Below are 24,592 nucleotides of genomic sequence, written 5' to 3' on the forward strand. Positions count from 1 at the left end.
TTACTGGGAGGGGCTAGAGAAGATCCAGCGGTCATGGTCCATATCGGAACCAATGACAAAGTTAGAGGTAGGTGGAGTGTCCTTAAAAAGGATTTTAGGGATTTAGGTCAAAAGCTTAAGACAAGGACCTCAAAAGGTAGTGTTTTTCGAAATACTGCCTGTACCATGTCCCACACAAGAAAGGCAGCAGGAGATTAGGGAGGTTAACAAGTGGCTCAAGAACGAGTGTAAAAAGGAGGGGTTTGGGTTCCTGGAGAACTGGAGGGACTAGAACAGTTCAGAAAGAAACGTGCAGGTTAAAAAATATACATAAATTGTATGTATACTAATGCCAGAAGCCTGACTAATAAAACTGGTGAACTGGAATTAGTGATGTGTGAGGAGGACTATGACATAGGTGGAATAACTGAGACATGGCTGGATGATAACTATGACTGGGCAGTTAATGTACAAGGTTACAGTCTGTTTAGAAAGGATCGCCAAAACCGGGGGGGGGGGGGGGGGGGGGGGGGGGTCTGCCTTTATGTAAAGTCCTGTCTACAGCCCATAGTCCTAGAAGATATAAGTGAGGGACATGAACATGTGGAGTCACTGTGGGTAGAGATACATGGAGGCAAAAACAATAATAAAATACTAACAGGAGTTTATTATTAGCCACTAATATACCAGAGTCCACAGAAAATCTACTACTAAACGAGATAGACGAGGCGGCAAATCATAATGAGGTCGTTATTTTGGGGGACTTCAACTACCCAGATATAGACTGGAAAACTGAAACCTGCACATCTCATAAAGGAAACAGGTTCTTGGCAATAACCAAAGACAATTACCTTTCCCAACTGGTTCAGGACCCGACTAGAGGGACAGCCATACTGGACTTAGTATTAACCAATAAACCTGACAGAACAACAGATGTGCAGGTTGGGGGACACCTGTGAAATAGTGACCATAAAGTAATAACCTTCCAATTATCATTTAAAAGAGTGTTTATTCAGGGAGGAACAAAAATACCAGTTCAAAAAAGCAAAATGTTGCCAACTAAGAGAGGCCATAGGCGTAACTAACTGGGACAAAGTCCTCAAAAATAAAAATACAGCCACAAAATGGGATATTTTTAAAAACATCAAAAAATATAATTGTGAGAGGTACATACCTTATGGGAATAAAATATTAAGGAACAAGAAAAAAACCATGTGGATGAAAAGAAATGTAAAGAAAGCAATAAATGACAAAAGGAAAGCATTTAAATCACTAAAACAAGAGGGTAGTGAGGAAGCAATGAAAAACTATAAGGAAAAAAATAAAATATGCAAAAATAAAATAAAAGCAGCCAAACTAGAGACCGAGAGATTAATTACCAAAGAAAGCAAAACTAACCCTAAAATGTTCTTCAATTATATAAATGGTAAAAAGTATAAATCTGAAGGTGTTGGCCCTTTACAGAGGAATGAGGGGGGAGTTGCAGAGAGTGATGTGGCGAAAGCAAAGCTATTAAATATTTTTTTTCTCCACTGTATTCACTAAGGAAAATAAACTGTCAGATGATATGCAGAATGTAAAAGTAAATTCCCCATTAAAAGTGCCCTGTCTGACCGAGGAAGAACTACAGCAGCGTCTTAAAAAGATTAAAATAGACAAATCACCAGGACCAGATGGCATACACCCCCATATCCTAAGAGAATTAAGTAATGTCATAGTAGAATGATCTTGTAGAAGGCTTGCACAGTAAAATTTAAATTTTTGCAGATGACACTGAACTGTGCAAAGTAATTGACAAGGAAGAAGACAGTATTCTGCTACAGAGGGATCTGGATAGATTGGAGGCTTGGGCAGAGAAGTAGAAGATGAAGTTTACCACTGACAAATGTAGGTAAGTTATGCACATGGGAAGGAATAATGCAAGTCACCACTACATACTAAATGGTAAAACACGATAGGGCCCTCCCAGGGGGGTTTCATTAAAGGGAGGTCGGGGGTAGCAAATATTAGGAAGGTGTTGGCAACCTTGGATTGGGTCCGGCGCCGCCCTCAGCCAGCCGGAACCCCTATTTTGTTGGCGTTAGATGCGGAAAAAGCTTTTGACTCACTGCGTTGGGACTGGCTGGGGGCGGTACTTGATAAATTCAAGATTTTGGGGGACATCCGTACCTTTTTGAAGGGTCTCTATTCCAGCCCAGCGGCGCGCATACATACGGGAGGTTTCCTGTCTCGGGTGTTCCCCCTCCAGAGAGGGACTAGACAGGGTTGTCCGCTTTCCCCCCTCCTCTTTGACCTAGCCATCGAGCCCTTAGCTAGATTTTTAGAGTATTCGGACTTATATACGGGTATTACCATAGGCAAGAAAGAGGTCAAACTAACTTTATATGCGGATGATCTTTTGATTTTCATGGACACTCCACAGCGACACTTAGGCCCCCTAATGGAGTTTTTGAGTTTTTTTGGGTCCTTCTCAGGATATAAAATAAATTCGTCTAAAAGTGAAATTCTAGAGCTTCACGCCACAAACCCACCGCAGTTTTGGCAGGATATAGGTCTCTCTTTATTTGCTGTTAAGAAATATGTCACGTACCTAGGGGTTAAAATTGGTAAGCTTCCGGGGTCATTGTACTCACTAAACTATCCTCCCCTCATAGCGAAAATAATATCTGAACTACAGAAATGGCATTCACTTCCCTTATCTCTGCTAGGAAGGTGCCAGCTCATTAAGATGATGAGTTTTTCTAAGTTACTCTACCCCCTTCAAACGCTTCCGATTCTACTGAAACATACAGATGTCACTGCTCTAAACAAGGCTTTTACCACTTTTTTGTGGTCAGGTAGACGCCCTCGTATCTCTCTTTCGAAGCTTATGTTATGGAAGCCTGAAGGAGGAGTGAAATTCCCGAATGTACGGGGTTACAATCTGGCATGTCTTATGCGTCATGTTTCGGATTGGGTGCATGATACTGATCTTTTCTCTAATAGGGAAATAGAACAGAACTTGGTAGCTCCATGGAACCTGGTAGCGTGCCTCCACTCTAATTTGGCCGCATTACCCGGGGAAATAAATCCTCGCTTTTATTGAGAGATACGATAGCAACCTGGAAGGCGGTTAGGAAAACAATAAATCTGCCTCATGCAATCTCTAAATGGATGCGGCTATGGGGTCATCCAGAATTTCCGTCAGGAACTAGTCTGAGACCTTCTGAGTTGTGGATATCTAGGGGTTTGACTAGGGCGGAACATCTGATGCATCAAGGGGAGAAACGTTGGCTAACTCCAAAAGAACTGAAGGAAAAATATGCCTTACCGGATTCCCATTTCTTGCAAATAATGCAGATTGTGGGTTTCTGCTCACATAGATTGCGTGATCTATCGAGGGAGGTGACCAAAAACTCCTTTGATGAGATCCTTAGTTTCTCTCCCCAAACAGTTTCCCTCTCTAGGTTGTACAGGGCCTTTTCAGGAAATTTCACGAAAGCCAAGGTTTCCACTCTTTTTAAGAAGTGGGAGCACATCACTATGGATGATGAGATTGGGGTAAAGATCCTGGAAGGTTGGAGTAAGGTACGTCAGTGCGTGATTGGTGAGATTTGGCGTGAAACGTTTTTTAGAATGATGCATCGGGCAATCTATGGATTTAACTTTCCAGCCTCTCCCCAGTTTCCAGACCGTATCACACATTGTCCTAATTGTAAATTGGCTGCTACGGATTTCTGGCATGGCATCTGGACATGTCCTGAGGTAGTCAAATTTTGGGTCGCTGTGATTGCGTATATCAAGACTAACTGGTTGGTGGAACTACCTATGGAACCCCAGACCTTGGTTTTCCATTATATCCGTTTGGAGAACCCAACTAAGATACCGATTTTATTACACTCGGTTTTGTTAGTAGCTAAAAGGGTCTTGCTCCCGAGATGGCTCACAGATGCCATGCCGGACATTCCTGCTGTGATTTCTGAATTGAAAGTACTTTTAGGATATGAAAGGATTGAAGCATCTAGGCACAAAGAAAGTTCAGCTTCCAAATTCTTTAATAAGTGGAGCACTTTTGTTATGACACACTTTAATATGGTAGAAATTAGAGAATTGGTTAAACCCTTTCAGTACACTTCATGGTACCTTAAAGCATCTCTAAGTAATACTCTGGGACCCCTGGCAGTATAGTCCTGCCTCCCTTCCCCCCTATACCTCTCTCCCTTACCCCTCTTCCCTTTCTTTTCTTTATTATTTATGTCTCCTACTACTTTTGAATTAAAATAAAAAATGCAGTCAGATTCATGTATATTAAACTCATGTTCCTAAAGTTACTGTATGTGACTCCCTGACTTCCTTTAGAAGCCAGGGGGAGAAAGCGTGTTTAATGTATGTTATACGGGTTCATGACCCTTGCCTTGTATTCTGTGAATCTGCTCCAAATAAACAGAATTTAATAAATGGTAAAACACTGGGTAACACCGACATGGAAAAGGACCTAGCAATTTTGGTGAACAGAAAACTAAGTAGAAATCAGTGTCAAGCAGCTGCTGCCAAGGCCAATAAGATAATGGGTTGCATCAAAAGGGGCATAAAGGCCCGTGATGAGAACATAGTCCAACCACTTTACAAATCACTAGTCAGACCACACATGGAGAACCGTGTACAGTTCTCGGCTCCTGTGAACAAGGCAGACATAGCACAGCTGGAGAGGGTCCAGAGGAGGGCAACTAAAACAATAACTGAATTGGTAGACTACAGTACCCAGAAAGATTATCAAAATTGGGGTTATTCACTTTAGAAAAAAGACAACTGAGGGGAGATCTAATTACTATGTATAAATATATCAGGGGTCAGTACAGAGATTTCTCCCATTATCTATTTATCTCCAGGACTGTGACGAGGGTACATCCTCTGAGTCTAGAGGAAAGAAGGTTTCTACACAAACATAGAAGAGGATTCTTTACAGTAAGAGCAGTGAGACTATGGGACTCTCTGCCTGAAGGGGTGGTGATGGCGAGTTCACTAAAAGAGTTCAAGAGGGGCCTGAATGTATTTCTGGAGCGTAATAATATTACAGGCTATAGCTACTAGAGATGGGTTGTTGATCCAGGGAGTTATCTGATTGCCTGATTAGAGTCGGGAAGGAATTTTTTCCCCTTAAGTGAGGAAAATTGGCTTCTACCTCAGAGGTTTTATTTTTTGAGTTCTTCCTCTGGATCAGCTTGCAGGATGACAGGCTGAACTAGATGGACAGATGTCTTTTTTCGGCCTTATAAACTATGTTAATATGTTACAATGGTTGTCTTCATATTATTTTCCACAGAAGTTAGGTCATATTACTAATAATTATTAGTGGCTTAGAAACAGTTATATATATATATATATATATATATAAAAGAAAAAAATGGCAGCACCAATTCACAAAAAATATACAGCGGGTGCTATGTCCAAGGGTGTAACTCCTTACCCCAGAGTAATAGTAGAAAACGGACAGCACATCCAGTAGAAAATCGTGATTTAATAGCCCATGTGGGACAGTAAAGCAACGTTTCGGCTCGGACAAGCTTGAGAAAGGCACTGTGTCCGAGCCGAAACGTTGCTTCACTGTCCCACATGGGCTATTAAATCACGATTTTCTACTGGATTTGCTGTCCGTTTTCTACTATATATATACACTGCTCAAAAAAATAAAGGGAACACTTAAACAACACAATGTAACTCCAAGTCAATCACACTTCTGTGAAATCAAACTGTCCACTTAGGAAGCAACACTGAGTGACAAGCAATTGCACATGCTTCCTGACTGCTGTTTTGGTCACTTTTGAATGCTGGCGGTGCTTTCACTCTAGTGGTAGCATGAGACGGAGTCTACAACCCACACAAGTGGCTCAGGTAGTGCAGCTTATCCAGGAAGGCACATCAATGCGAGCTGTGGCAAGAAGGTTTGCTGTGTCTGTGAGCGTAGTGTCCAGAGCATGGAGGCGCTACCAGGAGACAGGCCAGTACATCAGGAGACGTGGAGGAGGCCGTAGGAGAGCAACAACCCAGCAGCAGGACCGCTACCTCCGCCTTTGTGCAAGGAGGAACAGGAGGAGCATTGCCAGAGCTCTGCAAAATGACCTCCAGCAGGCCACAAATGTGCATGTGTCTGCTCAAACGGTCAGAAACAGACTCCATGAGGGTGATATGAGGGCCCGACGTCCACAGGTGGGGGTTGTGCTTACAGCCCAACACCGTGCAGGACGTTTGGCATTTGCCAGAGAACACCAAGATTGGCAAATTCGCCACTGGCGCCCTGTGCTCTTCACAGATGAAAGCAGGTTCACACTGAGCACATGTGACAGACGTGACAGAGTCTGGAGACGCCGCGGAGAACGTTCTGCTGCCTGCAACATCCTCCAGCATGACCGGTTTAGCATTGGGTCAGTAATGGTGTGGGGTGGCATTTCTTTGGAGGGCCGCACAGCCCTCCATGTGCTCGCCAGAGGTAGCCTGACTGCCATTAGGTACCGAAATGAGATCCTCAGACCCCTTGTGAGACCATATGCTGGTGCGGTTGGCCCTGGGTTCCTCCTAATGCAAGACAATGCAAGACAATGCAAGACCTCATGTGGCTGAAGTGTGTCAGCAGTTCTTGCAAGACGAAGGCATTGATGCTATGGACTGGCCAGCCCGTTCCCCAAACCTGAATCCAATTGAGCACATCTGGGACATCATGTCTCGCTCTATCCACCACAGACTGTCCAGGAGTTGGCAGATGCTTTAGTCCAGGTCTGGGAGGAGATCCCTCAGGAGACCGTCCGCCACCTCATCAGGAGCATGCACAGGCGTTGTAGGGAGGTCATACAGGCCACACACTACTGAGCCTCATTTTGACTTGTTTTAAGGACATTACATCAAAGTTGGATCAGCCTGTAATGTGTTTTTCCACTTTAATTTTGAGTGTGACTCCAAATCCAGACCTCCACGGGTTGAAAAATTTTATTTCCATTTTTTTATTTTTGTGTGATTTTGTTGTCAGCACATTCAACTATGTAAAGAACAAAGTATTTCAGAAGAATATTTATTTAATTCAGATCTAGGATGTGTTATTTTTGTGTTCCCTTTATTTTTTTGAGCAGTGTATATATGCACAGATATAGCTTAACAATATCATTAATGACAATGTACCTTAAAATAAAAATTCCATCATTATATGATAATGGCTCACTATTATGTACACGAGAATATATTAGCCTCACTCCTATACATTCACTGTTAAAAAAATATTACATTGTAACTCTCTGTTCACAGCAGTTGTCAGTTTTAATTAGTTTAAAAACCCTATTTCTATTTGAGACTCTATTAGAGTCTAAGGGTTCATGCATACGTTAGTCTGCGGCACGTGCTGCGGACCGCAAATAGAGATCCACAATGAATGGGCACCAGCTATGTGCCCACCGTTTGCGATCCACAACATTCAGTCTGCACAAAAAAAAATTATAGAACTCCCACGAAAGCACTCCGTAATTCCACTCTGTGTCTCCGCTTCGCACAACTCCTTATTTTGCGAACCCACTTAAGTGAATGGGTCTGCATCCGTGATACGGAGTGCATACGGCCGCAATACTGGCAGGGGCCGCACATGCTCATGAGCCCTAAGCCTGGGTTCATGTCACGTTTTTGCCATCCGTTTAACGTATACAGAAAGGCAAACGTTAACATACGTTAGCATATAGTTTCACAGTAAAAAAAAACAAAACAATACTTTAACATATACGTTTGTTTGTTTTTACCAGACTCTGCAGGATGGAAAAGCGGTGTGCTACACTTTTGTATGCATTTTCCCAACAAATCTGTGGTTTGTGGCAAGAATTGCATAGTACCGTGTCAGAAAAAACGATGTGATGTTGAATACTTTTGCGTTAATAAATAGAAAAGTAGTGGAAAAAAAACATATTGCAAGCTTTCAGAGCACAAAGTCTCCTTCTAAAGGTCTTTCATCTGTAATCTTGCCTGAAGAAGGAGCCTTTTTGCTTTAATAGCTTGCAATATGTTTAGCCTGTAAAGGTATCACTCCCTTAATACTTTTGTATTTATTAACGCAAAAGAACTCAACGTCACACCAACATATACGTTAAATGGATGGCAAAAAAGTGATTTTGAACCCACCCTAAGTAGATCTCAAAACTTTAGGCGGATCTGTCGTCAGAATATAGACTTAAATAGTTATGATGGAAATGCTCAACCTGCTTTCCGCCATCTATCTCAGAGGTGACTAAACACAGAAGCCAGCCAAAACTGATGACGGAAGGTGAGCGCACAGCCCTGAAAAACAGCGGAATGTAACTATGAGCCTGCTGTATTCTCTGATCACTCCTACTTGTCCAACCTATGCACCTTACACAGGGCAGCAGAACCGGGTGACAAATCCCCTTTAAAGTCTACTGACAGTTGAGTACATCTTAGCCTGGACTACTTTGTAGTTCAACATTTCAAGTTCACAGAATTGAACTAATACAGAGCTCATTGGAGTTTCAGGGGCACAATCAGGAGAGGTCTCAAGCTGACACTCCTCTGTCGATATTGCCTTAGTTAACCACAGCCTACAGCTTTTAGTCAGCCGGTGTGCTATGACATGCCTATTTTAGTAAATACTTGTACTGCCCATGAAATAACAAATTCTGGGGCATCTTTTCTTATATGTCTGTGATGTATTGTTTCTGTTATTCCTCCTAGCAATTTATGAATACATTTCCAACTGGGTGTTACTAGTTAGAGACAAGTCCTTACACAGTCTGGCACTGTGAGGATTGACTGGAGAGTGTCAGAGTCTGTAGGGACATAGTCCTAACTGGTATCACCCAGTAGTTAATTGACTTATACATTTCTAGGATGACTAACAGGAACAGCACTGTGTCTGATCCTCATGCAATGGAAACGTGTATAAGGCACAGCAATTTCTACTGAAGATACTGCGAGCACTAAACCAATGATTTCCTATTAGGCTACTTTCACATGTGCGTTTTTGCTGGGTTCAGCAATAACGCTTCCGTTACTGATAATACAACCATCTACATTCGTTGAACGGATCGGGTTGAATTATCTTTAACATAGCCAAGATGGATCCGTCATAAACTCTATTGAAAGTCAATGGGGGACAGATCCGTTTCCTATTATGTATTGACTTGCATTGTGGGTCACAACGGATCCGTTTTGCTCTGCATCCCATGCTGTATGGGAATGCAACCAAACAGAACAGAATGCATTTTGGAGCACTCCGTTCCCTTAAGTTCAGTTTTGTCCCCGTTGACAATAAATGGGGACAAAACTGAAGCGTTTTTCTCTAGTATTGAGATCCTATGACAGATCTCAATACCGGAAAATGTCAACGGAAGTGTGAAAGTAGCCTTAAAGGGGTTGTCTCACTTTGGCAAAAGGCATTTATTATGTAGAGGAAGTTAATACAAGTCACTTACTAATGTATTGTTATTATCTATATTGCTTTCTTTGCTGGTTGGATTCATTTTTCCATCACATTATACACTGCTTGTTTCCATGGTTACGGCCACCTTGAAATCCAGCAGTGGTGGTCGTGCTTGCACACTATAGGAACAAGCACTGGCCTATGTGCAGTGCCATGGTCCTGGCTACCAGAGATGCTAGCACTTTTTCCTATAGTGTGCAAGAACGACCACCAGTGCTAGATTGCAATGTGGTCGTAACCATGGAAACAAGCAATGTATAATGTTATGGAAAAATGTATCCAGCCAGCAAAGGAAGCATTATGGACAATCACAATACATTAGTAAGTGGCTTGTATTAACTTCCTCTACTTGATAAATGCTATTTTCTGAAGCGAGACAACCCCTTTAATCTGGCATGTGTATCTATATATATATATATATATATATATATATATTTATTTATTTTCATGGCAGATTATCAAGATTTTGTGTGTGTATAAATATTTATATATATAAGATTTTTCACTATACTTGAAAAGGAACACAGTAGAAAATCTCAATGTTGCAAAGGCCAATTGCAGTCTGGAAAATGGCGAAAAAAATAATGCCTGATAAAAGTGAGCATCTCGTTAATTTACCTTTCTGCAGCAACATTTGGACCAACTGAATACAATAGCTGAAGCTGATCCTGTTTGGGGAAAAACAGTAGAATATCAATTTTATTTTCCAAATAGAACAGTATGAATTGTAAGGCTTCTGGCTCCCTTCTTTAATCTTTACTAATGGCAGCAATTAACTAGCTACACATAGCGTGCTCTTACTAAAGGTCACAATCCTTGTGTCATTTATCATGGAAGAAAATACTTTTTGGAAGGCTGAATAAAAATCTTCCACAAGGTTGTTAAAAAAATATATATACTGTCCTTTCATCCAAGCATCTGAAATGACTAAAGCACTCCACGTAAATAAAGGTACTTTCACACTAGCGTTTTTGCTAGATCCGGTAGGGTTCAGCAAAAACGCTTCTGTTAGGGTACTTTCACACTAGCGTTTTTCTTTTCCGGCATAGAGTTCCGTCACAGGGGCTCTATACTGTAAAAGAACAGATCAGGCATATCCCCATGCATTCTGAATGGAGAGTAATCCGTTCAGGATGCATCAGGATGTCTTCAGTTCAGTCGTTTTGACTGATCAGGCAAAAGATAAAACCGTAGCATGCTACGGTTTTATCTCCGGTGAAAAAAACTGAAGACTTGCCTGAATGCCGGATCTGGCATTTTTCCCCATAGGAATGTATTAGTGTATTCAAAATACCGGAATGCCGGATCCGTCCTTCCGGCCTGCGCGTAAAAATTTGAAAAAAGATACAAGACGGATCCGTCTGTCCGCATGACAACCAGAGAGACGGATCAGTTCTTGCAATGCAGTTCTTGCAATGCATTTGTGAGACGGTTCTGCATCCGGATCCGTCTCACAAATGCTTTCAGTCACAGCCGGATCGGCGGATCTGGCGGGCAGTTCCGACAACGGAACTGCCTGCCGGATCACACTGTCGCTAGTGTGAAAGTAGCCTTACTGATAATACAACCATCTGCATCCGTTATGAACGGATCCGGTTGTATTATCTTAAACATATCTTTAACATTGCCAAGACGGATCAGTCATTAACTCCATTAAAAGTCAACGGGGGATGGATCAGTTTTCTATTTTGGCAAAGAAAACGGATCCGTCCCCATTGACTTGCATGACATGTCTCCGATCTGGGAAAGCAACTAAATGGAACGGAATGCATATTGGAACATTCTGTTCAGTTCACTTTAGTCCCCGTTGACAATGAATGGGGACAAAACTGAAGCGTTTTTTTCCGGTATTGAGCCCCTATGACGGAACTCAATAACGGAAAACTTAAACTCTAGTTTGAACGTAGCCTAACAGGTAAAATCCCCTCACCAGCCAGAGGAAACTTATATGCCAATCTGAGTAGGTAACATGAAGTGTCAGGACTTGAACCCAGGGACTCCTGTGTCCCAGGCAGCAGCTCTTCAAACTGAGCTATTCTGCTTTCTGGACAGCTCTGGTGCAGAACTTATGCCTAGTTTCTGTGCCTCTAGTTTCGGTTCCTGCCTTCCTGGTTTGCTCCACCCTGTTCCATGATTGAACATCCAATTTAAGCCCAGCCTTGCACTTCCTGCCTTGCAAGATTATTGTGCTCCTAGCCTGTAATCAAGCTAGTCTCTCCTGCTTGCTGATGTTATCCTGTGCATCAATCACTGGCTTCCTTCTGACTACGGTATTTGCCTTCTCCTGCTTGCTGACGTTACCCTGTGCATCGACCACTGGCTTCCTTCTGACTACGTTACCCCAGGTAGTTGCTATAAAGACTCCGAACCAGCCCCGGACCGTTATAGGGTGTAATGCAACAAAACAGGAAAAACACCAAAGAGGTGCATAGGTACGGTATCTGTCATCCACCAATACATAAAACTGTATCGGAGGCCTCAAATGAACTGGAGCATCAGAATTCATAATCTGTCTATGCTCAAATGAAAAAGAGGAATTCTTAGGTTTTATGTTCTGTATCTATGAAGTACTAAAACTGAATTCTCATCAATAAGTTTCTAAACATAAACTATACATTGGATGGATTATTTTGTAAGACACAAAGGAAAGAAGGTCAGCGGGCAAGAACGTTACAGCAGTCAAGAAATTGAACATTTTGGTTGGCAATGCTTTTGTCTGGGCTTCTTTTTTAATAAACCAAATCTATATTTATTTATTTTTTCAAGCAATATACTTTTGTGCCCAAGCAACAATTCATTCAAGGAGAGAAACTAGAAGCCAGAAACGGCCTCGGCTGCAGCACTTGGTAAGTACCTTTTCCAACCTCATTCACACAGCAGCCATGGTTTCATTGCTAGTTAATCAACATACTCTAAAGATCTTGTTGTTTAGAGCTGCAAAACAATTATCACAATGTTTTACCTTAAATGGCAGGTAATAAATATCTCTGGCTTGAAACCTGGAGCGCAGTGGTGGATCAAGAGGGTTGCCAGAATATTTTGGGACTGGCAGCCCCAAGGCAATAACTCGAAAATCTTCACTGACACGCACAATCTTCCATGCATCCAGTTCCTCTTTACTGTGTTCCTGGGAAAAAGAAGTAAAGGATTAACTTCAGACATATCATCTATAGACTACAACGGACACAGACTTTGGTTGTGTTGCCACCTGCCTGACAGGGCTGGGGACCAGACCCTCTTCCTAGCTCATTCTCCGTGGAAGAAATCTGCTTTCCTGTGCACTTTACAGGCATGTGTATGAATAGAATATGCACAAGTGGGAAAATACATGTACATGACACCAAAGCTGTAACTTACATATATAAAATAGAGGTTCTGACAAGTTCACCATTCATATGATAGGAGGCAAGCAAAAAAATATATAAAAAATCAATCATGACTGTGAAAGAGTTCCAGAGATAGCCAAGCGCTGTACTCCGCTGTCTCTGGAACTCCCACAGAAATGAATGGAGTGGCTGCGTGAATGCCCAACCAGCCGCTCTGCTAATTTAGGGAGACTCACCTGGGTATGAGGTCCCTGTTCACGTGGTCGGTGGGAGTTTCAGAAGTAGGACCCCCACAGATCTAATAGTTCTCCCCTATCCCGTGGATAGGTGATAACTTTATTTAACTGGGATACTCCTTTAAAGAGAAGTTGTCAGCATTATCCACCCTATTAAAGCAGGCATAATGCCTTGTAGGGTTGATCACATTGAGTAAAATGATCCTCGTCTTTTGTCTCTACGGTGAACTGTTCCCGAGATACAATACTTTTTATATTTATGCAAATTATCTATTTTGAGCACCAAAAGACTGGTCGTAGCACTAGGAGCACTGCTCAAGTAATGCCCCTGTGCTCTGTGCACTCACGCATTTCCTTTGATTGACAGGCCTAGACATCTGCGCCGAGTCACTGAGCCTGTTCGGCACTAAACGTGTTCATCTTTATTATTGTTGGACCACAATCCTTTACTACCAGTACCGCTGTCATGCTAGAAAGGCAAATGAACGGCTGCTATACATCCACTGTCATCTTTCTGACTTGTGATATTATTATAGACCCATTCACCACACAGAATACAAGAAAGAAGGATCTCTATGCTAAACAACTCTCCTTTACATCACGGAACTTAACTTCATCTTCCAGAAGAATCAATCCAGCAGCACAAACTACGGAAAGCCGGCACCACTTCTATGTAAGTCTATAGTACGCTTACACAAAGTATCTTTTGAGTCACTATTCTGTAACGCAGCACACATGATCAGAAAGCTTAAGGAAATGCTACACACATGCACGAAAATACAGATTACATCTATTGTCGCAATGAGACAGAGTTCTACAACTCAATCACAGAGTGAGGGCACCACTTCCAACCTCCAATATCTCGGAAACACCATTCGAGCTGCGGTAAAAATGCCTCACAATTGCCCTTTTTTACCTTAGCTAAAAAAACACGGCAAAAAAGACAACACAGTAAAGTATTAGGACTCTTTCACACAAGCAATTTTCCGTCCAAATGAGTGTAGCGAACCATAGCATCTTGACTGAATCCTGACCCATTCATTTCAATGGGTCTGTATACATGCAATGAGTAGTTTTTCACGCATCATTTCTGTGTTCAGTAATAATATTAACATGTTCTATAATGTGCGTTTTTCATCCAATTCTGGTGCCATAGAAGTGAATGAGGCTTACGTAAAAAAAAATAGAAGGCATCCGGATGGTTGCTAGGAAATGCTGGGTGTTTTTATTCAGTTTTTCTTCACGCATACGAAAAATGCACTCACTGAACACAATCGCAAAAAAACTGATTGAACTTGCGTGCAAAATCATCAGTTTTCCATTAACAGGTCCGGACACAATCCATATCTCATGTGAAAGAGGCCTTATGAGTCTTTTTTCCATACTAAGATTAAAAGAATTCCAAAATCTGATCCAAAACTGCTTAATGCCCGGCACACACACCATACATGTATCCTAGTCCCCCTTTCCCTGCCATATCTCCAACACCTCTCCAAAACTTTTACTCCCAGTCTCTGTGCTAGTACAAAATCAAAAGTAGAATCCATCCACCAACACTTTTTGAAGACATGAATTCAAGTCCCTGTCTTCGAGAAAATAGTGAGCAGAGACACTGGGACCAAATGTTGGGTTTTGAACAGAGGAGTCATAGGACCTAGTCTAGCCGATATATTATGCTAAAGAATCCAATTGTCCCAAACTGTTAAAGAAGGTGGCACTAAAGAGGGGCACAGATCGTCAAATATTCTATCATGCAGAACAATCTATGGAGCCAGCATCAAGTCACCTGGCGAGTAAACAATTGATAACCCCACCCAGAGATTTTTTAACTTATTATGAGACTAATAGGTAAGTATCATAAAGCCGTAACACGATCTATAAAAAGCAGAACTAGTGCGGCCTGGTGAAGGGATGCATGCAAAAACCGCCAAAGTACCCAGTCACATACTTTCTCAGAGTCTACATACAGAAGTCAAATAGGAACCTTCTTGTACTTGGCATATGAGATTAGAAAAATCGCATGAAGGGTATTATCCCTAACCTCCATCCCAGAGACAAACCCCAATTGATTCCTGTGCATAATACCCAGCAAAATTGAGCCCAAATAGTTAACGGGCAATTTGGAGCATAAATTTATATTGCACCTTATTGGAACAATTGGGCGATAGTTGCCACACACAGTCGTATCTTTATTAGGTTTAGGCAGGACCACCAAATTAACCTCCAACACTTGTTATGGAAAGGGATATGAAGAAAAAAAAAGAAATAAAACATCTTAGTAAGTAGGGGCAAAAGCTTAATCTTAAAGAGAACCTGTAACCGCGAAACGCAATGCAATCTGCAGGCAGCATGTTATAAAGCAGGAGGAGCGGAGCAGATTGATATATAGTAGGAAAAGATTCAGTAATGTTAAGAGCTATTTCTGATTTCACTGTTCACTGGAGATATGTTATCAGTGACAGACCGCTATCTCTGAATACACACCTTAAGGGCCTTTACATGGGCCGACAATCTGCTGGATAATCACTAACGAATGCTCATAGGAAAGCTCGTTAGCGATTATCTGGTGGTGTTATGGTGCCACCGAGATGTCAAGTAATTGGATCGTTTGTGTAGACACCTAAATTGTCGTTTGATGGCAGCAGATCGCGCTGTGTAAACAGCACTCGTCGGCACTCGGCAAACAACGAGTCTGTATGGGGAAGAGCGATGGCATTAGCATTCACTCCTCTGCATACTGCGGAGGAGATACCTGCATGCAGCACTCTCCTTTACTTATGAGCAGACGCTTGCCGGAGAGGAACGCTTCCTTCCCAAGAATCACCTGCAAAACGGTTCAGTGTAAAGTGGCCTTTACACAGAGAACACTATCAATCTCTGATAACGCCTCCCACGTGACCAATGAAGTCAGAAAGCGGATCTCCGCAGCTCCTCCTTCTCAATAACATGTTGCCAGCAGACTGAATAGCTTTTTGTGGTCACAGGTCCTGTTTGAAGCCCTAATAAAATTGACCCACAAAGTCACCCTGCCCTGGACTCTTACCTCCTTTAAGAGATATAATAATAGCACCATTCTCTTCCTCAAAAAACTGTGCATCCAAATCTCTGTTTATCTTATTCGAGTTCATAGGCAAGGCCGTATCAGCAATATAATCACCTATCTTAGCAGCCAGAACTTTTTGTAATTATTAAGATGTGGTAAGCACTTGGAGTAAGGTTAACTACTAATGATTCACTTACAATTAAACATTAAAACAAAATTAAGCAGGAAAACTCATTTTCTTTTCACATCATCACAAATAAACGAATGCATTTTTAAATGAATTATCCATGGATATCATTAATAAGGCACATGGTTTACATAAGGTAGCAGATAATTACGCAATTAGATCAATGCACAAGTGAGACAGAAATGTCATTTATTCAATGTAATAAAATTACACCTATGCTCCAGATGGCATTATCTACAAGAAATAATTCTTAATTTGCAAGTTGTTATCTGTATTGCTTAAGGTGTTAAATGAATGATTTGTCTTAGAATTTCAGAGATCTGCTCTTTAAAAGGTTACAGTTTTGCTGCGGTTAAAGGTCCCAAGATCACCAAGCACAGACGGATATAAAATTATCAATGAAACCTTTGGTTTTCTTGCTTGAACTTGATGGACGTTGATCTTATTTAAACTGTAATAACTATGTAAATACTTTCCGTAATTTCATTTGGTAAAACTCTTCATATACTCTCTTTCATACATATGACAATATATGCAAATAGTCCCTGGAAATCTTCTCTACAAATGGCACAATTTTCCTAAATAAGGATGACACATTACAGCTGTCTCCAAAGCACTAAATAAAATCATTTACAGTGAATTTGTGCAGAATTATAATAGATGTTGGCATTAACATGGATAGAACGAAAGTGGCACTCTACACCGAGCTAAACAGATCTCCTATGGCCATGAAATTACTGGAAGTGGAACCACTGTGTCAGCCAACAGATTTCACTTAGGGCTGTACCTAAGGGCATTATCCTGGCGGTCTCCTGTATTCACCCTCTAACCCCTACACAGGGATGTGGCTCCTACTGCCTTGGAGCAGTTTCGGTGTGCTTAGCTACTGACCAAGAGGGGTCAAGAGACACTGGTGCGTAGCAAATAAGGGGCAGGCAAAATTCGTAGTCAGAATCAGGCCAAAGTCAAGGCAGGCAGGGTACGTGTCAGGGCAGGCAGCAAAAGGCAGATACAGAATCAGGTAATCAGACACAGGTCGGGTCAGGTAGTGGAGAATCAGAATTGGACAGAATTCAGTACACGGGTAGACAAAAGGAACAACATATCTTGGCAGAAACTAGAAAGATAGATAAACCTATTACTCAGGCACATTCTTACAGGGGAAGGTGCCTTAAGTACCGCAGGGTTACCAGCCTTTGGCTGGAGAAGACCAGGGTGTGCATGCAGGCCTTTTAAGGACCAGGGAGCACTCACCCTATGGGCAGACTGGACAGACCTAGTTGGCAGGTGCAGGCACATGAGATTACAACGGCTGGGCCCACTGCTGAAGGTCAGAGGAAGACAGCAGGTCCAGACTGCAGAGACAGAAGCAGCAGCAAAGTAAGTGGATGGCGCCCATGCAAGCCTAGGGAAAGAAGACAGCGGTGGGCATGGGATGCCGACATAACAGCACCACCCCTTAAAAGGGGTTTTGCCACTTCAGAAAATAGCATTTATTATGCAGAGAAAGTTTCCATGTTTATGACCACCCTGCAGTCCAGCAGCATGGCTGTGCTTGTACACTGTAGAAAACATTTACCAGCTTACTTGAGCTCTCACGGTCCCGGCCACCAGAGAGGATGGCATTTTCTCTTATAGTGTGCAAGCACGAGCACCACTGCTGGATTACAGGGTGGTTGTAACCATGGAAACGAGCAGTGTATAATGTGATAGAAAAATTAACCAATATGGACAATCACAATACATTAGTAAGTGCCTTGTTTTAACTTTCTCTACATGATAAATGCCACTTGCTGAAGTGAGACAGCCCTTCAAGACCGCCCCGGTCAATTATCAGTGACTGAGAGCTATGTACATATATATGTATACACACTTAGGCTTCATGCACACAAACGTATTTTCGGTTTGCATATTTTACGGATCCATTCATTTCTTTGGGGCCGCAAAAAAATGTGGACAGCACACAAATGTTATATGTGTGCTGTCCACATCCATTTATCAAGTAGAGAAAGTTAATACAAGACACTTAACTAATGTATTGTGATTGTCCATATTGCTTCCTTTGCCGGCTGGATTCATTTTTCCTTCACATTATACACTGCTCGTTTCCATGGTTACAAACACCCCGCAATCCATCAGTGATGCTCGTGCTTGCACACTATAGGAAAAAATGCCAGCCTCTGGTGGTCGGGGCCGTGGGAGCTCACGTAGGATGGTGCTTTTTTCTATAAAGTAGAAGCACAGCCATGCTGCTGGACTACAGGGGGGTCATAACCATGGAAACTTTCTCTGCATAATAAATGCTATTTGCTGAAGTGGCAAAACCCCTTTAAGCCTTCTTTTCCTTGGTCCAGAATGTATCATAATTTTTTTCAGAAGAGCAGGAGCATTAATGTTCTCAGAAGGTTTTTCTTCTGGCCTAAAACCCTTCCAGTCGACCAGGTAAGTCTTGCTTCTGACTTTCCTTATATCTGATTTGCCCTCAGCACTGGCAGTAAAAGATGTGGATACAGAGGACTTGGAGAAGCATTTGAGGACAAGAGAAGAGGAACTAAAATAAAAAGTAACAAAAAGTTTTATAAAAATTAAAAAAAGCTTCAATTGTCAAAAAAAATCTTCTTACACAAAACCATTGTCAGAAGAAATTATGGCTCTCAGAAAATGGTGACACAAAAACATGATCTTTTTTTCAAAATACTATAATTGTGTAAAAGTAGTAAAGCTTAGAAAAACTATATAAAATTTGGTATGTCTATAATTACATGGTGTACACCGGACTGACAAAACCCTAAAAGCAATGGAAGAATTGCTGCCTTTTCCTTATCCTGCTTCACAAAAACAAAAATAGAAACGATCAGAAAGTTGTATGCCCCCCAAAATAGTACCAATGATAATGGCAAATCATCTCGCTAAAAATAAGCATTCCCACATCTTTGCTGAGAGAAATATAGAAAAAGTATTGTTGTCAGAAACTAGCTGTACTGGTACCTCAGAGGCCATTTGAAAGCAGTGTCTCTAAGCCAATCCTTCAAAATATATGTTGCAAATGCCAAATACTGGTCTTTCCCTTCTGAACCCTACAGCGTGCCCAAACAGCAGTTTACATCCAAACTTATGGTATTTCCGTACCCAGTAGAACAATTTAAGGGATGTGGTATGTCTCAGAAGGCAAGAACTGGGCATAGCATATTGGGCACTGAAAAAACTTGATAAATAACTTGAGATGTGTAGTTTCCAAAATGGGGTCACTTATTTGGGGTTTTTGCTGTAGGGGTACCTCAGGGGTTCTAAAAATGTGATTTAGCACCCAAAAACCATTCCAGAAAAATCCACACTCTAAAAGCCAAATGGCACTCCTTCCCTTCTGAGCCCTGTGGTGTACCCATACAGCCACATATGGGGTTTTGCCATATTCAGGAGAAAACGGGTATCCAATTGTGGGGTAACCCCTTTGTGAAAATGAAAAAGGTGGGGCTCATTATTGGAAATTAAGAAATGTTTTGAGCCAAGTGTCTCTAAATAATGTTTGCTGCACAGTTGTATTATGGTAGTTGTGTATACCAATTATTAGGTAATATTTTTATTCAAGTTACTGTGTGCTCTCATAAAATGTAGATTTTGGTAACATGCAGCTGTTTCCCCTGGGAAGTTGTGAGAAATGGACAAAAATTTTTATAACTTTTATTATCTGTGTATGTTTTGATACCTGTCGTGTTAGCCTATATACTTTCCATTCTGTGATTGTACGTGCAGTTCCTTCTGGGTCTGAAGTTGGAATACGCATTAACCTTAGAGGAAATCAGTTTATAACCTGAATGTTAAAAACCTGGCCCCTTGCAAGTGGTAATGAAGATGATTCCTGGAAATGCAGACACTCAGACAGCATGGAACCTCCCCAGAAAGGGTCCAGCAGCTTTTCAAATCCAGTACCGGAAGATGAAAAAAATATATCATAAGCAATAACTCATCTCTGGTACAACTCACGTATTAATAATTATAATCAATGCATTCTGTGTGATGTGGGCATCGTAGGGAGCCCAAACATGCCATCCCTGACAGCCAGCATTCCAACATAACCAGCATCTCCCCTTCTGGGACAACTACACCGGTCATGTGTGGTATCAGAACGATCGGCCTGATAATATATACATTATTAAAACATGCCGGGCCCGAATAGGAAGGAGACTAATCTCAGCTCCACCCTCTGCCCAATGGGAATAAAGATGAACAATTGAGATCCAATCAACATTGGGTTGTGTTCCACTTAACTCCTGTCCCCGGAAAAAACTGAATGGACTCTGACCACACAATTCGTTGAGTAAGAACCTTTCTGCTTTTTATCCTTTTATTTTTATACTGTTTTATGCACGTTTATGTATGTCTTATTACTTGTAACTTTTTGTAACTAAGTACTGTACCGTTTTAGTACATTAAAGCACATCTTTACTGGTTTTGCCTTGTGCCCTGAACGAGCCCAGTAACCTCCATTTTTTAAGTGTATGAGTGTGGTTTGCATTACCGTGTAATTGTTCTAAGTGTGGCCTGTGCTACTGTGACCCTGCGTGCGAGTGGGGCTTTCTATGAGCCCTTAATTAATCGTGTATTGATTTAAATGTCATAGATGGTGGCAGCGTGTTGGGGTGCCTGAAAGGCTGTGTCGGGTGTGATCTAGGCTCAATCTGAGGCTGGGTTCACACTTGAGCGTTTTACAGCGCGTTCAAACGCGCTGTAAAACGCTCAACACATTAAAACCAATGCTTCCCTATGGCCCTGGTTCTCACTTGAGCGTTTTACAGCGCGTTTGAACGCGCTGAAAAACGCCCTACGCTCAAACAAGTTCTTGAGCTTCTTTGGGGCGTTTTGACGCGCGTTTGTGGCCATAGGACACTGCAGTCAATCACACAAACGCGCGTCAAACGTGCGTTTACTATTGCAAAAAACGCACATAAAAATGCGCGACAAAAACGCGCGTTAAACGCGCATATCAAATACGCTCAGGTCTGAACCCAGCCTGAGGCCTGTGTGTAGGGGCACGAGAGATTCAGTGCGTGAAATAGATCGACCCTTGACAGTCGCACCCGGGTCACTTGACAGGGAGGTTCCCGTATGTGACAGAAGTATACATTTTTAAAGCATCTGTGGAAACAGTGGAGTCACACTAGTAGATGAAATACTGCAAATCTATCACTAATTGATGATATTTCACCCTGGAGCCCAAAACTGAGGTTCTTTAAAGCACCTTCAGTCTGGAACACAGTGGTGCCCCAAGCTCTCAGCCATCACCAATTCATACATGTATCTATAAGAAAATTATTTTTAGTGCACTTCCCTCATTAGATTGGTCTCTGCAGGATAAAAACAATGGAACAGTTAGCATGGCTTTGGGCAAATGAAAATAAGATTAGTTGGTATTTACCTTAAGTAGTTTATCATAACGTTCTGCAGACATAAGAAACCGTCCATCTTCCAGCTGCATCTCCCTGTTCTCAAGCAAATTGTTCAAAACTGGCAAGACATTCCTTTCTGCCTTTTCCAATCCTTCCAAAACCAAAATTCTTCCTTCTGTGGCGGCACGAACAGCACACTTTACAAAAGCAAAAAACAATGTTAGAACCAAGAAATCATGTAAATACCAACCAAAAATGTACCTCCATATTAATCAGTAACAAGGACCACATATTCCACAAAAACCCATATCACCTATAAATGGTAAACTAGTTAAATACCACAATAATAATAAACACCTAGTAATAAGTACCACAAAGTAAATTTTATTGAAACACATAAGGCTACTTTCACAGCTGTTCAACCTTTCGGATCCGTCCTGCCGCTATTTCGCCGTGCCGCCGGACCGACGCTCTGTCCCCATTGACTATAATGGGGACAGGTGCGGAGCTCCGGCGCAGCACGGCAGTGCACGGCGAAAGGCCACCAGACTAAAAGTACTGCATGTCCGACTTTTTAGTCTGTCGGCCTCTCACCGCAAACTGCCATGCTGTGCCGGAGCTCCGCCCTGTCCCCATTATAGTCAATGGGGACGGAGAGGCGGTCCGGCAGCACGGCGAAATAGCGGCAGGACGGATCCGACAGGGTGAACATCCTGTCGGATCTGTCCTGCCGCTAGTGTGAAAGTACCCTAATAATCCATTACAAATAGCCATCCCAATAAATATAAAATCAAGGGTTAAAAATTAGCTCAGGTGAATGGTCACAAAGCTGCGAAAATATTCCCACGTGATTTAAAAATGCCAGGGGAAGATCCCATAAGAATTGAAACTGACCCTTTTTGCAGATGACTTGCTATTATCAATTACCAATCCCATTATCTCCTTCCCCTCCCTTTTAAAGCTACTAGACTCCTTCACCAAAACTTCGGGCCTTTCAATAAATCACACCAGGTCTGAATTGCTTCTATGTAATATCCCTGTTGCAACTAGATCATTATTATTACAAAAATTCCCTTTCCAATATAGACCTCAACATCTCTTACCTGGGTGTACTACTACCAAATGTTCTTGATACAGTTTATAAAACTAACTACTTGCCTATGTACCGAAAGATACGTCAAGATTTGGTATCCTGGCAATCATTGCAGACCTCATGGGTGGGTAGGATAAATATTATCAGAATGGTAATCCTCCCGAGACTCCTTTATTTGTTTAGGGCTCTACCAATACCAATTCCCATAAAGGATCTGAGATCCATCCAGAGAGATGTACTTGGGTTCATTTGGGCAAACAAGCGCCATCGTATTTCCAAAATAACCATATGCAGACATAAGTCACAAGGAGGGCTATCAGTCCCGGATTTTGTGAAATACTATAAAGCAGCTAGATTGGCCCAAATGTTCCTAACTCACCTGGACCCAAAAGAGCACCCTCTATGGATTGCATTAGAGCACTCCAATATTAACCCCTATACAGGGCCGGCGCCACCAGTAAGGCGACTTAGGCAGTCGCCTAGGGCGCCATGCAGCAGGGGGCGCCGGGCGCCCGTTGCGGTAAAAAAAAAAAAAAAAATTGCTTAGTGTGCACTTCCTGTCAGTCCGGTCGGGTACAGGAAACAAATGCTCCTGTACCGCGGATCGAACAGAGCTCGGCCACGCTACCCTAGAGGTGGGGGTAGAATGAGTGACAAGGGGGGGGGGAATAATGAGTGACAAGGGGGGGGGAATAATGAGTGACAAGGGGGGGGGAATAATGAGTGACAAGGGGGGGGGGAATAATGAGTGACAAGGGGGGGGGAATAATGAGTGACAAGGGGGGGGGAATAATGAGTGACAAGGGGGGGGGGAATAATGAGTGACAAGGGGGGGGGGAAATAATGAGTGACAAGGGGGGGGGGAAATAATGAGTGACAAGGGGGGGGGAAATAATGAGTGACAAGGGGGGGAAATAATGAGTGACAGGGGGGGGAAATAATGAGTGACAAGGGGGGGGAAATAATGAGTGACAAGGGGGGGGGAAATAATGAGTGACAAGGGGGGGGGAAATAATGAGTGACAAGGGGGGGGGAAATAATGAGTGACAAGGGGGGGGAAATAATGAGTGACAAGGGGGGGGGGAATAATGAGTGACAAGGGGGGGAAATAATGAGTGACAAGGGGGGGGGGGGGGGAATAATGAGTGACAAGGGGGGGGGAATAATGAGTGACAAGGGGGGAGGGGGGGTGGAAATAATGAGTGGGGAGGGGGGGGTGGAAATAATGAGTGGGGAGGGGAGGGTGGAAATAATGAGTGGGGAGGGGAGGGTGGAAATAATGAGTGGGGAGGGTGGAAATAATAAGTGGGGAGGGGAGGGTGGAAATAATGAGTGGGGAGGGGGGGGAAATAATGAGTGACAAGGGGGGGAATAATGAGTGACAAGGGGGGAGGGGGGGTGGAAATAATGAGTGGGGAGGGGAGGGTGGAAATAATGAGTGGGGAGGGGAGGGTGGAAATAATGAGCGGGGAGGGGGGGTGGAAATAATGAGTGGGGAGGGGAGGGTGGAAATAATGAGTGGGGAGGGGAGGGTGGAAATAATGAGTGGGGAGGGGAGGGTGGAAATAATGAGTGGGGAGGGGAGGGTGGAAATAATGAGTGACAAGGGAGAGGAGGGGGGAATAATGAGAGTGACAAGGGGGGGGGGGGGAGAGAAGAGAGTGACAAGGGAGTCCCCAGAGCCAGACTGCAGCCAGAGACCAGATCATCTTATTGTCCTGGTGGTAAGTAGACAATGCAATATGTTTATTATGTAATTGTTTAGTTATTAATATTACATTGGAAACTAATTTACCTCACGTGTGTGTTTTGCGGATCCACAAAACACAGACAGCGGCAATGTGCGTTCCGCACTTTGCGGACCGCACATTGCCGGCACTATTGCGGACAAGAATA

At 42.6% G+C, this 24,592-nt stretch overlaps 1 protein-coding gene across 1 annotated transcript in view; it reads right to left on the reverse strand.

Annotated features, from left to right (window-relative positions):
* The window catches only part of VWA8 (von Willebrand factor A domain containing 8), a 443,862-nt gene that overhangs the window by 303,292 nt on the left and 115,978 nt on the right, over positions 1-24,592 (reverse strand). Inside the window, 3 exon segments of the mRNA XM_040425409.1 lie at positions 10,043-10,092; positions 12,387-12,551; positions 21,633-21,800. Of these exon segments, the coding sequence (XP_040281343.1) occupies positions 10,043-10,092; positions 12,387-12,551; positions 21,633-21,800 (383 nt within the window).

Source organism: Bufo bufo, chromosome 3 (genome assembly GCF_905171765.1).
Source record: "Bufo bufo chromosome 3, aBufBuf1.1, whole genome shotgun sequence".
Classification (NCBI taxonomy): Eukaryota; Metazoa; Chordata; class Amphibia; order Anura; family Bufonidae; genus Bufo; species Bufo bufo.